This window comes from Antechinus flavipes, chromosome 5 (genome assembly GCF_016432865.1).
Source record: "Antechinus flavipes isolate AdamAnt ecotype Samford, QLD, Australia chromosome 5, AdamAnt_v2, whole genome shotgun sequence".
NCBI classification, from domain to species: Eukaryota; Metazoa; Chordata; class Mammalia; order Dasyuromorphia; family Dasyuridae; genus Antechinus; species Antechinus flavipes.
This window is the reverse complement of record NC_067402.1, coordinates 193,351,382-193,365,149: the sequence shown is the minus strand read 5'-3', so window position 1 is coordinate 193,365,149 and position 13,768 is coordinate 193,351,382. Positions and strand designations below refer to the sequence as shown.

The following is a 13,768-nucleotide window of genomic DNA, read 5'->3' as shown; positions in this document are numbered from 1 at the left end:
AACACTGTATTCTTCATCATACAACATAATAAACAAATACAGAAAACTTAAGAACTCTGATCAACTCAGTGATCAATCATAATTCTACAAGACTGATGATGAAGTATGCTAAATATTTGCTAATAATGATGATGAATGGATTCAAAATGTAGAAACAGATAAAATACTTTTGAATATGAATTTTTTTCACTTAACTATGCATATTTATTAAAAGGTTTTTTGATTTTCTTTTTTTGGGGGAGGGCAGGAGAGAAAAAAATTTTTGTTAATTGAAAAACAAAAAACCAGAACTTCTCCCTAATTCCTGCATCACTTCCATGGCTCACACTGTCTAGGTGGGTGAAGAAAAAGTTGGCAAGAGGGGCAGATGCGTGAGAATAATAATCAATTTATACTTTACATGGACTCATCACTGTATCTGATTTAATTAGTGAAAAAGGAATAAAATGTTCATTTTCCAAATGTGCACTAATTTTTTTCCAGGTCCCTAGGGTTCTGTTTAACAAATCTACATTTCTAACACACTAAGAGATATACAACAATCTTTAGCCCTAAATATCCTCAATGGATATTCAAAGGTATCACTGTTGACCTGAGACAAAGGTGAAATAAAAAGAAAAAAAGAAGCTATGAAGAAAATAAAAAAGGAACAGAAGAAAATAAGGTGAAGGGAAAAGAGAAGATATCAACAAAGAGGATAGCATGGTGAAGAATTCTAATATGACATTTATAATTTGGGCTCATTCAGTTCATTTCGACATTGGGGTAGCAGAGTTAAATAACACTTCTTTTCAAATCAGAAGGATTAAGTACAAATCATAGGCCTAATACTTATACTTGTATGGTCCATGGCAAATCATTTAACCTCTCTCTGTCCAGGTTTACTGATCTGCAAAATATATAAATTTGTTGTGTTACCTAATCAAGGAATGTTCCAAGAAAAACATGCTGTAAACATTCATCATCACTCTGACGATGTTACTCATGACACAGATGGTCCACTACAGCTCTAGTGGAATGACTGAAATAATGTAGTTTCTCAACAGACTTCATTCTACCTTCATTGATGCATTCAAAGAACTCTTATATTCTTTGCTAACATATCTGCAGGTCAAACAACAATCAAAGTCCACCTGAAAGGCAAAATGACTTAAAAGATTCCAGAATCAATTGTAGTTAATGCTTGTTCCAGTACTGCTTCTGACATGGATGATATAAGGAACTTTTCTATTAGTCTCATTTTCCTTTTCAATAAAATAGGAACAACTTACCTGTCAATATTAAATTAAACATTCATTGGGTTCCTACCAATGCAAAGTACCATTTAAGTAATATAGAGGAACACATAGAAATATAAGCTATTGATAGTTTTCATAAATAAATTCTTTTCAAATATGAATCTTGTAATATGAAAGTACAGTTCCCTTGGGACTGATTTACTATGAGCTAAGATATTATTTAATAGTTTATAATATTATTTTCCATAATATGGACCTACAATAATATCCTGGTTCAAAAGCAATAACCAGCCACTTAACAAGTTTTGCCCAAAAAGAGCAAGGAGTTCAAGGAAGGAAACTGATACAACAAAAGAGTAAAGTTAAAAACAAAAAAATCTCAGACGTCAGTGCCTCCGGAACAGATAACAAGACTAGCACAATTTAAGAAAGCCACAAAATATGGAAGATTTTAATTATGGAGCTGATGGAAAGGAATATGATGAACCTTGTCTCAATGAAGGTATTTTTAGATGGAGTGAAAGATAGCTTCCTGTTCCACAAGGTGGAGGAAACAGCATGAGATGATGTAATGCTGCTTCTAACATTATCCACCAAGGTACCAGATCTGAAGGTGGAAGGAAATTTGAAGCCTGACAACCACAAGTTAACCAGCTGGACTGTCAAGAAGAGCACATTAAAATGTAATATGATTGACATGCAGAAAAATCTACTTTTAAGAGGTGACTGTAATGAAACTAATTAACCAGGAAAAGAATGGACAAGCCTTCAGGAGACTGGTCCTATTATAAACTCCAGCAGTATCATAGAGAATCTAGGCTTTAGTTTCTTCATTTGTTAATAAATAAGGGAGTGGGGAAAGGGTCAAACTAGATCAGATTTTTAAATCTAGTAATTCACATTAAATTTTTACTAGCTTATAAAATTTATTACTAAAAGGTCCTAACTTATTAAAATCTATTAGCTTTTAGAAATTGTCTCTCCCCACTACCCTCCCCACCCAGGCATCTTGTTTTCCTGCCCCCACCTCTTTTCTTTTTCTCTAATTTCTTGTCTCTGACCTCTAAATCACTGAGGGTACAAAGGATAGAATAGTCTATAGTAAAGAATTTAAGCATTTTGCCTGTTCTATTTTGGATTGGATGGTCCCTAGTTTCTTTTTCTAAAATTCTATTACTACTGTATTGGCTTTGTGATATTTGAATATTATCAAGTTCACAATTCAATAAAAATTTTTCCAATCACAAAATGCTTAATAAGGCCTTGCTGGTAAAATTTTATAAATAAGAAAATTGTAGCACACTCTTGCTGAGATCAAGTGAGTTAAGCCAGGATGAGAAATAGGAGACTCTAAATTTCCAGTTGGTAAAAGGATGAATAAACATCCAAGAACACTACAGGAAATGAAAGAAGGGGAAGTAAGATAATCTGTTGGGAAATGAAAATAAAACAGATTCTAAATCAGATGACTCATGTTCTAGAAGTTCAATTCTCCTGTCTGTATCAGAAAGAGTAAATATTGCTTGGCTCATCTTTCTGAGAAACTAAAAAAACAATGAATAAAAAGGAAATCTTAAGTTGAAAATGATAATACCTATATAACTAAATGACAACTTTCTCCTTTGGAATCAAGAAAATAACTGAGGCAGCATATTTTTCTGTGAAATTGTTATTTAAACCAAAATATTTTGACTGATAGACAGTCCTAAATTATAGTATAAAAAAGCTATATTTCAAATCTATTATTTCAATGCAATTGAATGTAATAATAGTACTCACCAGGTAAAATATTTGAATAGTTTCGTTCAATATTCTTAGTCTTATCATCATTTCCTCCATTCCGGTTTCCTGAATCTGTACATAGAATGGGAAAATATCCTCACTACTACAATCAATATCTCATATTTATACAGTCTTTTTTTTTAATAGTCTAAGACATCATATGTATGTGTGAATATGTGTTAAAGTTATATAACATAAGATCTGTGTAGACCAGTTATCTATTTCAGAAGAAGAAACAAACTCCAGAAGTGGCAAAACTTGCTCAAGATCACAGGAAGTGTGTGATGTAGTGGAAGCTGACCAGGTATCAGAAGGTCTGGTTTTGAATTCTAGTTCTGAAACCCCTCGGGGCCTTAGTCTCCTTTGTAAATGAAAGAGGGTAAACTTAAGAAGTCCTAAGGTCCTTGCCAGCTTTAAATCTATCATCCTATTCCCTTGTAAAATGCAGCTTCTTAATTGTTCCATCACTTCCCAATCTCCTGTGCCCATCTTTTAATCCTGTCATTCTGCCCTCTCAAATGCCAACAAAATACACTTAACTCCTGCATCTCAATCTCCTTCTCTCCTGATCTCTCCCGACCAACTTATCTTCTCACACACTTTCTCCTCCATTGGTTTCTGGGGACTTTACTCTCCTGTTTCTTCTCCCTATTCCTTTATTTTTCTTCCTTCATTATTTGAGCCCAATGCAACTTTCACTAAGCATAGATATCCCCAACACTGTTCGTAATTTTCTTCTCTTCTTTGTACACTCTCAGAGATCTTGTTCAAGGTTCAAATGTTATCTTTATAAAAATGATTCTCAAATCTATTTATGAAGAAAAACAAAACATATACATTGGATATGGGAACTTTTTTGGTACCTGATCTGCGATTTCCCTGGAGTAAGGAACTCTTGAGTAGGAAACTTCCTTTACTTTCCCAAAGTGTATCTGTCCCTAGACAAACCTCCAGAAGTTAAGAGACTTGCCCGGCACCCCAGTTAGTAGAGGAGAAGCAATTTTCCTTCACCTCTCCTTATGGCCTTTTTAAAAGTAATATAGATAGTCTTTATTTCTTTCACCAGTAATGGTATAGTTACATGCAATTCTTTTCTTTTTTTTTAATTTGGTTTTGTTTAATCTATGATAGTTTTTGAAAGGAATTAGGACATTTAGGTTGAGAGAAGGAGATGGATTGTCCTTGTTTTTCATAAAATCAGGAAGTTGGATCAGATACCTCTGAGAGCCCTTCTAGCACTAGATCCATGATCCTATGATTTTGTCTATCATATATTTTGCCATTCATATATTTGAAAATTTGCATTTGCAAAGTAAAAATAAAACTGATTACTTATCTCTCTTTCTCTCTACTGGCTCCTTTGGGGTTACCTGTAAAGATGTTTAGGTCTCCCCATTCTTAAAAGAAAAAATCCTTCATTTGAACCTATGATTCTATTAAGTTACTGTCCTCTTTATCTTCTCATTCATAACCAAATGCCTACGAAAAAAATCATCTGCTTGTTGTCTATTCTTATCTCTCCTTTTACTCATTTTGCAACATCTTGTAATGTAGGATCTAACCTCATCATTCTCTTTAAACTACAGATGATCTCTTAATTACCAAATCCAATGACTCCTTCTCAGTTCTCAAATTTAACCTCTGAAGCATATGATATTGTTGAGTATTCCTTCTTTGAGATAATGTTTCTTCTTTGTATTTTCATGGAAATGATCTCTCCTAGTTCTTCTACTGCTTATTCCTCCTCAGTTTCCTTTGCTAAATCATTATCTATACCCTGTGTTCTTTATATATTCTATGGATCTCTCTTGGGATGTCTTTTCTCTCAACACCTTTTTTCTCAGTGAGATCAATAAATAAAACAATCATTTCTCTGCAGATAACTTCCAGATGTATCTGTCCAGTCCTACTTTTTCTCCTGAAAATTTTGTATTAATAATTGTCTACCAGTTATTTCCTACTGCATATCCTATAGGAATCTAAAATTTAAATGTCTCAAAAGAATTCGTCTCTCCCAAACTCAGCCCTCTTCCTAATTTCTTTATTTCTTTTGAAAACACAACCACCAGACCATCTGAAACACAGCTTCCAAAGTGCTATTCTGAAAACATTGGTCTATCTATGTCAAATCTATCCATGAGAGTATTTTTAAAAGACTCTTCTGTAACAACATGTGGGGTTCCTTTAGGAAAGTGGACTTTTATAACCCTACTTGTTTTACTGACTCACTCAAACCACAAAAGTAGTTGCTTGAACAAGAACAAAATAACATCATGATGTACATGCACTGCCTGTGGTTTGCAAACTTCCTGTCATTTGCGGCACATATACAGTCTTGTCAACATAGTCAAAATTCTCTCAAACTCTTCCACACCTGTAGAGGCCCCAGTATTCATGTCCTTATCATTTCTAGAATGTGTATAAGTAAAACAAGAGGATGTGTGGAGAAGAGGGAAGCCTGTATTAGGGAATGTTAGTCAGATTTGTGGTAGATAAATTCTCTTCCATTTTCTTCATGTGGTCAGCTCTGTCCTGAAACATGTTTCACAGAATGCCCACAGCAAGCCCCAAGACTGCTTAATTAGTTTACCTTTTAGGCTCTTGGTAAATGAGAAAAAATTCAATTGTAATAAATACTCAATTATATGTGAAGATCTAGGTCAGACTAGATTGTTAACTAGAAGAATAAAAGGGAGCTTCCTAGAAGAGATGCCATTTGATATGTACTATGGTAGGAATTCAGCAAACAAATCAGAAAACTTGGATTTCAACCCTGATTTCTCTACTTGTCATTTGTGGCAAGTCACTTAAATTATAGCGTTTTCATAGGATTTGGAGCTCATTTAGCCCAACTGACTCATTTTACAGATGAAGGATATAGAGTGAGAGAAATTAGCTATATTAACTAGGTGAACATGAATATCACTGCTCTGACTCATATTAGAAATGCAAAGGAAGTTCATCCATAAAGTAAAAAAGTAGAAAAATTTATTTTTACTTGTGATTCTTTAAAAAAAAACTATAACCATAAAAAAGAATCTTTTACGCTTGGAAGCAGATTCAGTGGGTTAATTTTATAATTTGCCAAGCATTCTGCTTATCTACCAAGTAAGTAATTTTATAAACAGTAATAAATTACTGAAATTACATACAGACTAGAGTAATTACTGCAATCCTATGCCTAAAGCATATAATACTATAATAGTGCATAATATGTAAAAAGAAAGGCAAGTGTACATGAGACATGTGACATTCATGTATCAAAAGTGTGTAAAAGCAACATTTACACTTACATTTTGTGGCCAAAACAGGGGGTTTGTGTCTACCTTGGCATTAATTTATGAAGATGTTAAAAAAAATTAGGAGACTTGAAAGAAGTAATTTCAAATAAACAAAACAGAATGAAAAGAACAATATATACAATTATTTTACCTATATAAGTCAATATAACTTTAAATGGCAACAAAATAGTTTAAAAACACTGGACAAAACTTATATTAACTTAGAAAACACTCATTTTCTTTTTCTTTTAACAAATAAAAAAGCAAATTGAGTAAAATTACAGGTACTGCCTATCAGTTATAATAACTCTTTGATACTGTTTTATTTTACTATATTTATTGTTGTGGATGATAGCAGTATAAACAGACTCTGCATGATGGATGGAAAACAAACTATATTAATTCTTAAAGATTTTTAAAATTAAGGGCTTTTTTTTTTTTTTTATCCAAACAAGAACAGAGTAAAGGGCTCTGAAATTTGATCAGAGTAGACTTATGTTTTTTCTTTTTTTAATTTTTATTTAATAATTACTTTATATTGACAGAATCCATGCCAGGGTAATTTTTTAGATTTATGTTTTTACCAATATTTTGTGATCATAGTGCCTAAGGAGAAAGAAGGAAAAATTCATTCATTTATACAATGAAGAGCATTTATTTCTTGGTCCTCTTTCCCCCAATATTATTTATAAAGTGTTTAGAAAATAAATTGCAAAGACACTTGTCTTGAGTGTAGAGAGTAAAATAACAACAAAAAAATTAAATAGGGCATAGAATCTCAAGGAAATAATGCATAATCAGCATGACCAAGAACTTACAGCTTTGTGTCACAGGATTTTATTAAACATTAAATAGAGGAGGGAAAGGAGCTGAAATAATGTTACTTTAATGCTTTTTAAAAGTGTGAACGGGACAAAATGATTTTTTTTCTAAAATTAGAGCTTTTATTCTACTTGTGGATCTGAAATAGCACACATAATACAAATAAGCAAAATCTTACGCAAAATTATACATATTTTATAATTAAAGAAACTGAATCAATGAAGCAACAACCTTTGTTTAATGTCCATTTTGTTCAATTCTATACTAGTTATAAAACAAATTTTTAAAAACTTGGGACCAAAAGAAAAAAATTAGCATACATATGTCAGAAAATTTAAGGTGTCTCATCATTATTAATCATCATTCAAAGCATGGTGACCTAAGTACTACTATTGAAGTGGATTAAGAATAAAGCATATTTTGAAAGAAATATTAAGAAAATTTCTGAATTAGAATTTACCAAGTAAGATATAGTTAGATAATGTTACTATATAGTTAGTAATGTTACTAATGATCAATGAGAATAAATGAAATTTAAATTTTTTTGGTGAACCTTAAAAAAAAAAAAAAGTTTTTTGTTTTACTGACCATTTGGTTCTTTCAATTTACTCCTCCGTTGAGTTCGAGCATAAAGTACTACCTGTTGGACAATTTCCAATTGCTCTTCAATCCGAGGGAAATGAAAGTCAGTGCATTCTTGACAAACTGTGGCAAAATCTAAGAGACACAAAAACTTACACATAAATTTAAAATTCAAGTTGTTGAATCTTGGGCTTTTACTTATAGACCATTCTAGTATCCATGGCAACACACACACACACACACACACACACACACACACACACACACAAATAAAAGATTTATAATCCATCTCTCATACTTTCATCTTCAATTAATATATGAAATTAAGTACTTCAAAAGTCTAAGATTTTGACTTCTGGCCAAGAGGGCTGCCTTAATGGAGATAGTACAATTCTCACATATTTATTCCAATAAAAACTTGAGATAACATTAGTCCAAATAATGATCAGGAAATCTAATGAGAAATGATAGTAACTTTTTCTACTATAGAACGTCAAAAGCCAACAAGAAGTCCAATAGGACTTCCAATAAGGAGGAGGAAAGGGGACCAACAGCAAAGCTAGCACCAGAACTTTATAAATTTATTCATTCCTCTTTGGTCTCTTCTACTTTTCAAGGAGTACAAACAAAACAAAACAAAACCAGTTCACACATATGCAAGACCTGGAAATTTGTACTATTAAGTTAGAGGAGACCTTGAAATACAATATTGCACAAAGCAAAAGATATAAGCTTACAATTAAGAATAACTTAGGTAAAATGAAGTTCAATCCTAAGGAAAAAAGGGACCTTTAATGGAGAGTACTAATACACACAAGGTACTGGGCAAATAGCTTTTTTAAAAAAATAAGGAAATATCATCTCATTTGATTTTAACAATTCTTGTAAAGTAAGTGCTATTATTATTCCCATTTTACAGTTGAAGAAATTGAGGCAAACAGTTTAAGTTACTTGCCCAGGGCCATACAGGTAGGCTAAATTTGGACTTAAATCTTTCTGATTCTGGATCAACTGTTCTGCTCACTGTGCTACCAGTTGTCTCAAGTGTAATAGGGGACTTTTGAGCATTTCTATTCAAAAGACCAGAACCAAGCAAGAACTGTGAAATGCAAACATAAGATTCAAAAGAAACCTAGAAAGATAAATTTGAGCAATCTGAAGGGTCATTATGATGATATAGTGCTGAGATTCTAACAGGAGAAGATACAAGTGTCCCTTCAAAACCTTAATGTCTTTAAAAGCTTCTGAGAGAATCAAATTAAAAAAAATAGAACACTGGGTATGGATTAGTTCTATTGCTGGAGTTTTAAGAGACAAGAAAGAAGGAAAAGGAAAAGGAATACAATGGCATAGAAAGGAGGGAAAAAGGAATATAACTTATTATTTACAATTGAGATGCTTGGGAAAAGGAGCATATAAACTTGGAGGAAGGATAGAGAGGATAGGTGGCAGATGAACTTCACTCTTATTTGAAAAAGACAATGGGGAGTGGAACACATACATAAACAGAATGAAACAGAAATGTAACAAATTTAGTGGGTAACAAGCAAGGAGAGGGGTGTAGTTAAGAGGAAAGATAATACCAGGAGGGAAATATTTCAAAAAGATGATGGAAGGGGGACTCAAATAAAGATATGAGAATATATCCCCAACCTAATACTTTATGGAAGAGGGAGATCCATAAGTGCTACACATTCACATGTTTTTGAACTCTTTCAATATACTGATGAACTGTGGTAACTTTCCCCTCCTTTAAAAAAATAACTTTTTATTTGTTATATGGGATAGCTTTCTGGGAGTTTAGAAAGCGCAGGGAACATGCTGATATAAGCATCGGAAAACATCAGTAAAAACTTATTTACAAAAAAAGAAAAAGGTAGGCTGACTCTGTTAGAATAGGAATTAATTTGTTTTCAATTTCTAAAAAGAAGAAAATGATGGATTTTGATGACTACAAGCAAAATAAACTTCCTTGTCTAGAAATAGGAATGGAGGGGGAAAAAGAAAAGAACTGGAACTTCCTATCATTTGGGGGAAAGATTGAATTTAATGAATTATTATAATTATTTGTAAAAAATGATGAAATAGATAATTTTAGAGAATCCTGGATAGTATGAACTGACAGAAAGTGATGTCAAAACCAGGAAAACAATTTACATAGGATAAGAAGATTATAAGGAAACATACTTCTGAAAGACTTAAGAACTCAGATCAATGCAATGATCAATCATGTCTCTGGAAGATCTATGGGGGAGGATACTACATACTCCTCCTGCCAGAGAAGTGGTAGACTCAAGGTTCATAAAGAGACAAACATTTCAAGGCATGGCCACTGTAAGGATTCATTTCAATTGAATATACTTAATTTGTTAAAAGGGTTTAAACTGGGGGTGGGAGGGAAAGGGGAGTTACTCAAAAAAGCTTGAAATATATATTTTTTAAATGCATAGAAAAAAAGAGAAGGAAGTTAAGAAGCACAGACAAGCAAGGCAGTTTTTAAAGTAACATAAGAACTGCATTATATACTTTTTAAAAAGCAGTTGGTATGAAATAAGAGAATCATGGCTTCATATACAATTCCCTTTTTGTATTCTATTGCATTTCTGAAAATGTTTTATGGAGAATTTAAGCTTATAATTTTAAAAAATTGTTAAAAAAAAACAAACAAAAAACAAATCCTATGATTTTATCCATAGGGATGGTTCCTTCTACCTATGCAGATGATTTAATATGATGTAGCTGAAAAAGTCATTATATGATGGCCAACCCTTTGTCTAAGCTTTATCTTGGACAGTGATTAAACTACCTGGGCCTCAAGTCAATCAACAAGCACTCATTAAGTGCCTACAATTTTGTTAGGCACTGTACTAAGCACTAGAAATTCAAAGGCAAATGTGAAGCTTCCTGTCCTCAAAGACTTTATATTCTAAGGAGAGAACTAACATATACACATATAATATATATGGAATGAACATTCAAGGAGCAGATATTTAAGGTTAAAGAAAATCAAAAGAAAAAAGCTGTATATGATTCTAAATATTCAAAAATTTGATACCCTTTAAATGATTACAAATAGTTAAAAAAGTAGGAGAGAGTACATTAAGGTTTTTAATAATGGGATATAAATTCTAGTAGGTTTCACAGCTCTTTAACAAAGTTACCCTCTTAGATATGTTTAGTTTAACTCACTAAAAATGAACTGCTACTCTAGGGTAGTACATAGTTTTCTGGAGTTGAAATCAAGAACATGTAAGTTCTGGGCAGCTAGATAGTATAGTAGATATAATGCTGGGATCTGGGATCAGGAAGATTTAGCTTCCTGAATTCAAATTTAGTCTCTGACATTTACCAGCTGCATGACCCTGAAGTCACTTCATCTTGTTTGCCTCAGTTTCCTCATCTGTCAAATGAGCTGAAGAAGGAAATGGCAATCTATTTCAAAATCTTTGCCAAGAAAACCCCAAATGAGGTCCCAAAGAGTTGAACATAACTGAAACGAAACAAGAAGAAAAATAAACGAGTTTGAATCCTACTCCCAGATACTTGGTAAATCACTTAAATGATAAAACCTATTACTTTATTTAAAATCATATTTATTGATGCTTTTTGTTTTCACATTTCAATCATTTGACCTTCTTCCCTTCTTCCAGCAAGGAAATGAAACTTCCCTCATTTAAAAAAAAAATACACACACACACACACACACACACACACACACACACATACACACATATACACACACACACACACACACACACACACACACACACACACACACACACATATATATAAATGACCTGATCATGTATGGCAATGGATGTAATCTACTGCCACATATTTCCTCACTCTCTGCTTAGTGAAGGAATGAATGTTTCATTGTTTATTCTCCAGGACCAAGACTGGTTACTATAGTTACTCAAGTATAGCTCTCTATTAGTATTTGTTTCATTTATACTCTTCTAGTCCTGGTATTGCTACATAGCCTCATAGATGATTTAAAGCTGGTAAGCACCTTAGAAATCATTCCTTCTAATACCCTAATTTTACAGTTGATGAAACTGTGATACAAAGAGATTAACTGTTTTGCCTATAGTTAGAAAACATAAGTGGCTGGGATTCTAATCAATGCTCTCTGATTCCAAATCTCAAACCCTTTCTTTTGATCAGGTTTATATATGCCATATTATCTTAAGGTACCTATTTTTATAGTTAATTATATTATAATTTCATTATTAACCAAACATATTATCAAGCAATATAATCAAAGTATAACAGAACTTTGACAGGGAAAAAAGAAAATAGAATCAAAAGGAAGTTATTAATAAAGAAGCATGAAATCTGTGCAAAATAACTATGCTTTAGTTCCTGGTATAATGTTTTGTATATTAAGATATGTTATATGAAAAAAAAGATTTTTGAAAAAAAGGTATATAAAAAGGAATTTAATAAACAGAATGAAACTACATGAAATAGGATTAATTTACCTCTTTTAATACCACTGTATGAATTGATGCGATTATCAACCAATAAAACCAGACCACAGAGAGACGCTGAGTAGAGTGAGAGTGCTGTCTGCAGCCGATGGAGTTTTACACCACTCCGATGATTTCGTTTGTGTTTACAGAAGTCTAACATGTCTGCTCTCAGCAATCTCAAATTATGCATGGTCTTCAGTTGGGCTCCTAGGTATAAAAAATAGCCCTACTTTAGATTAATTTTATCCTGAACTTGACAAATACAAGCAAACATGAACTTATCCACATACAAAGAACAGAAAAAGATGCTACAAACCCATTGATAAAAATATATAGGGTAACTGCAAATATGGAACACAATATGTGATATAAGGAGTGGTATAATGTGGTATAAGAGAAACCCAGAATAAAGCTTGTGTTAAAACTAATGAAAGAGTTTTGGTCTGTATTATAAATCTTAATTTTAATGGCTAATTTTATGTTTAATAATGCTACATGCTAGATAACTAATAATAAGTTATAATGATGACAATGTGTATTAAAAAAGGAAGTGAAAAAAATACTCTGGGTAAACATGCCAGCATTCTTTCTCTTATAAAAACACAAAAAAATCAGTTATTGTAATTATAATTACATTAAGTTATTCACTTACCTAAGTGAATGGTAAAACTTTCTTCTAACTTCCTTTGATCTTCATAAATTCTTCCATTTGCTTCTACAGATTCTCTGAATTGACTGGGCTGGACTTTAATTTCTTCACTGAAATTTGTTTTTTAAAATGTTATTGGTAAATTCTAAACAAAAGCATTTTTGAAAATGAAATGAGAAAAAACTGAACAACTAGAAAGGAACATTTAATTGACCCCCAACTTAATCCTTAAGCTTCCTTTGGCCTCCTTCACTAGCTTCACCTCTTTCTGGGCTTTAGTATTTTTTTTTTTTTTGGCCAAGGCAATTGGGGATAAGTGACTTGCCCAGGGTCACACAGCTAGGAAGTGTTAAGTGTCTGAGACCAGATTTGAACTCAGGTCCTCCTGACTTCAGGGCTGGTGATTTATTCACTGTGCCACCTAACTTCCCCAGCTTTCACATTCTTGACACTATTTTCACAGGACTACATATACCATACTCTTATAGTCATATTATCTGCCCAAACAAAACAGGACTACAGTTATCCAAAAATTACAATTTTTAACATTCAATATTTTTATATGCAAATATCTTAAATGAACCAATACTAGTCTTACTATGAATTATGAATTGAATCTTACTATGAAATATGACTACTAAGGTTTATTATGAACACCATGCAATTCTCATTAAAAATGTGCAGGACTACAATTATCTAATAGCTTGCAAAAACTCATGGCTTCTTAGTGAGTTCATTCAATATATTTAAAATATGATACATTTAAAATTATAAAAATGTACTTTTTTCTTTTTTAAATTTTATTCTTTTCAATTAATAAACACTTTCTTTTTTCTCTCTCAAATCTTTGCCTCCAACTTATAGAAAAAAAGGAGACAAAACTCTTGTAACAAATCTGCATAGACAAGAAAAATAAGATTTCCACATTATCCCCATCCA

At 32.3% G+C, this 13,768-nt stretch overlaps 1 protein-coding gene across 2 annotated transcripts in view; it reads right to left on the bottom strand.

Moving 5' to 3' along the window:
• The window catches only part of C5H12orf4 (chromosome 5 C12orf4 homolog), a 58,065-nt gene that overhangs the window by 11,608 nt on the left and 32,689 nt on the right, over positions 1-13,768 (bottom strand). For both annotated transcript variants that reach the window (XM_052000467.1, XM_052000468.1), the window contains exons 11-14: positions 12,833-12,939; positions 12,190-12,387; positions 7,712-7,840; positions 3,018-3,092 (exon numbers count right to left, since the gene is read on the bottom strand). In XM_052000467.1, coding sequence (XP_051856427.1) covers positions 3,018-3,092; positions 7,712-7,840; positions 12,190-12,387; positions 12,833-12,939 — 509 coding nt within the window. The remainder of the gene's footprint in view (positions 1-3,017; positions 3,093-7,711; positions 7,841-12,189; positions 12,388-12,832; positions 12,940-13,768) is intronic.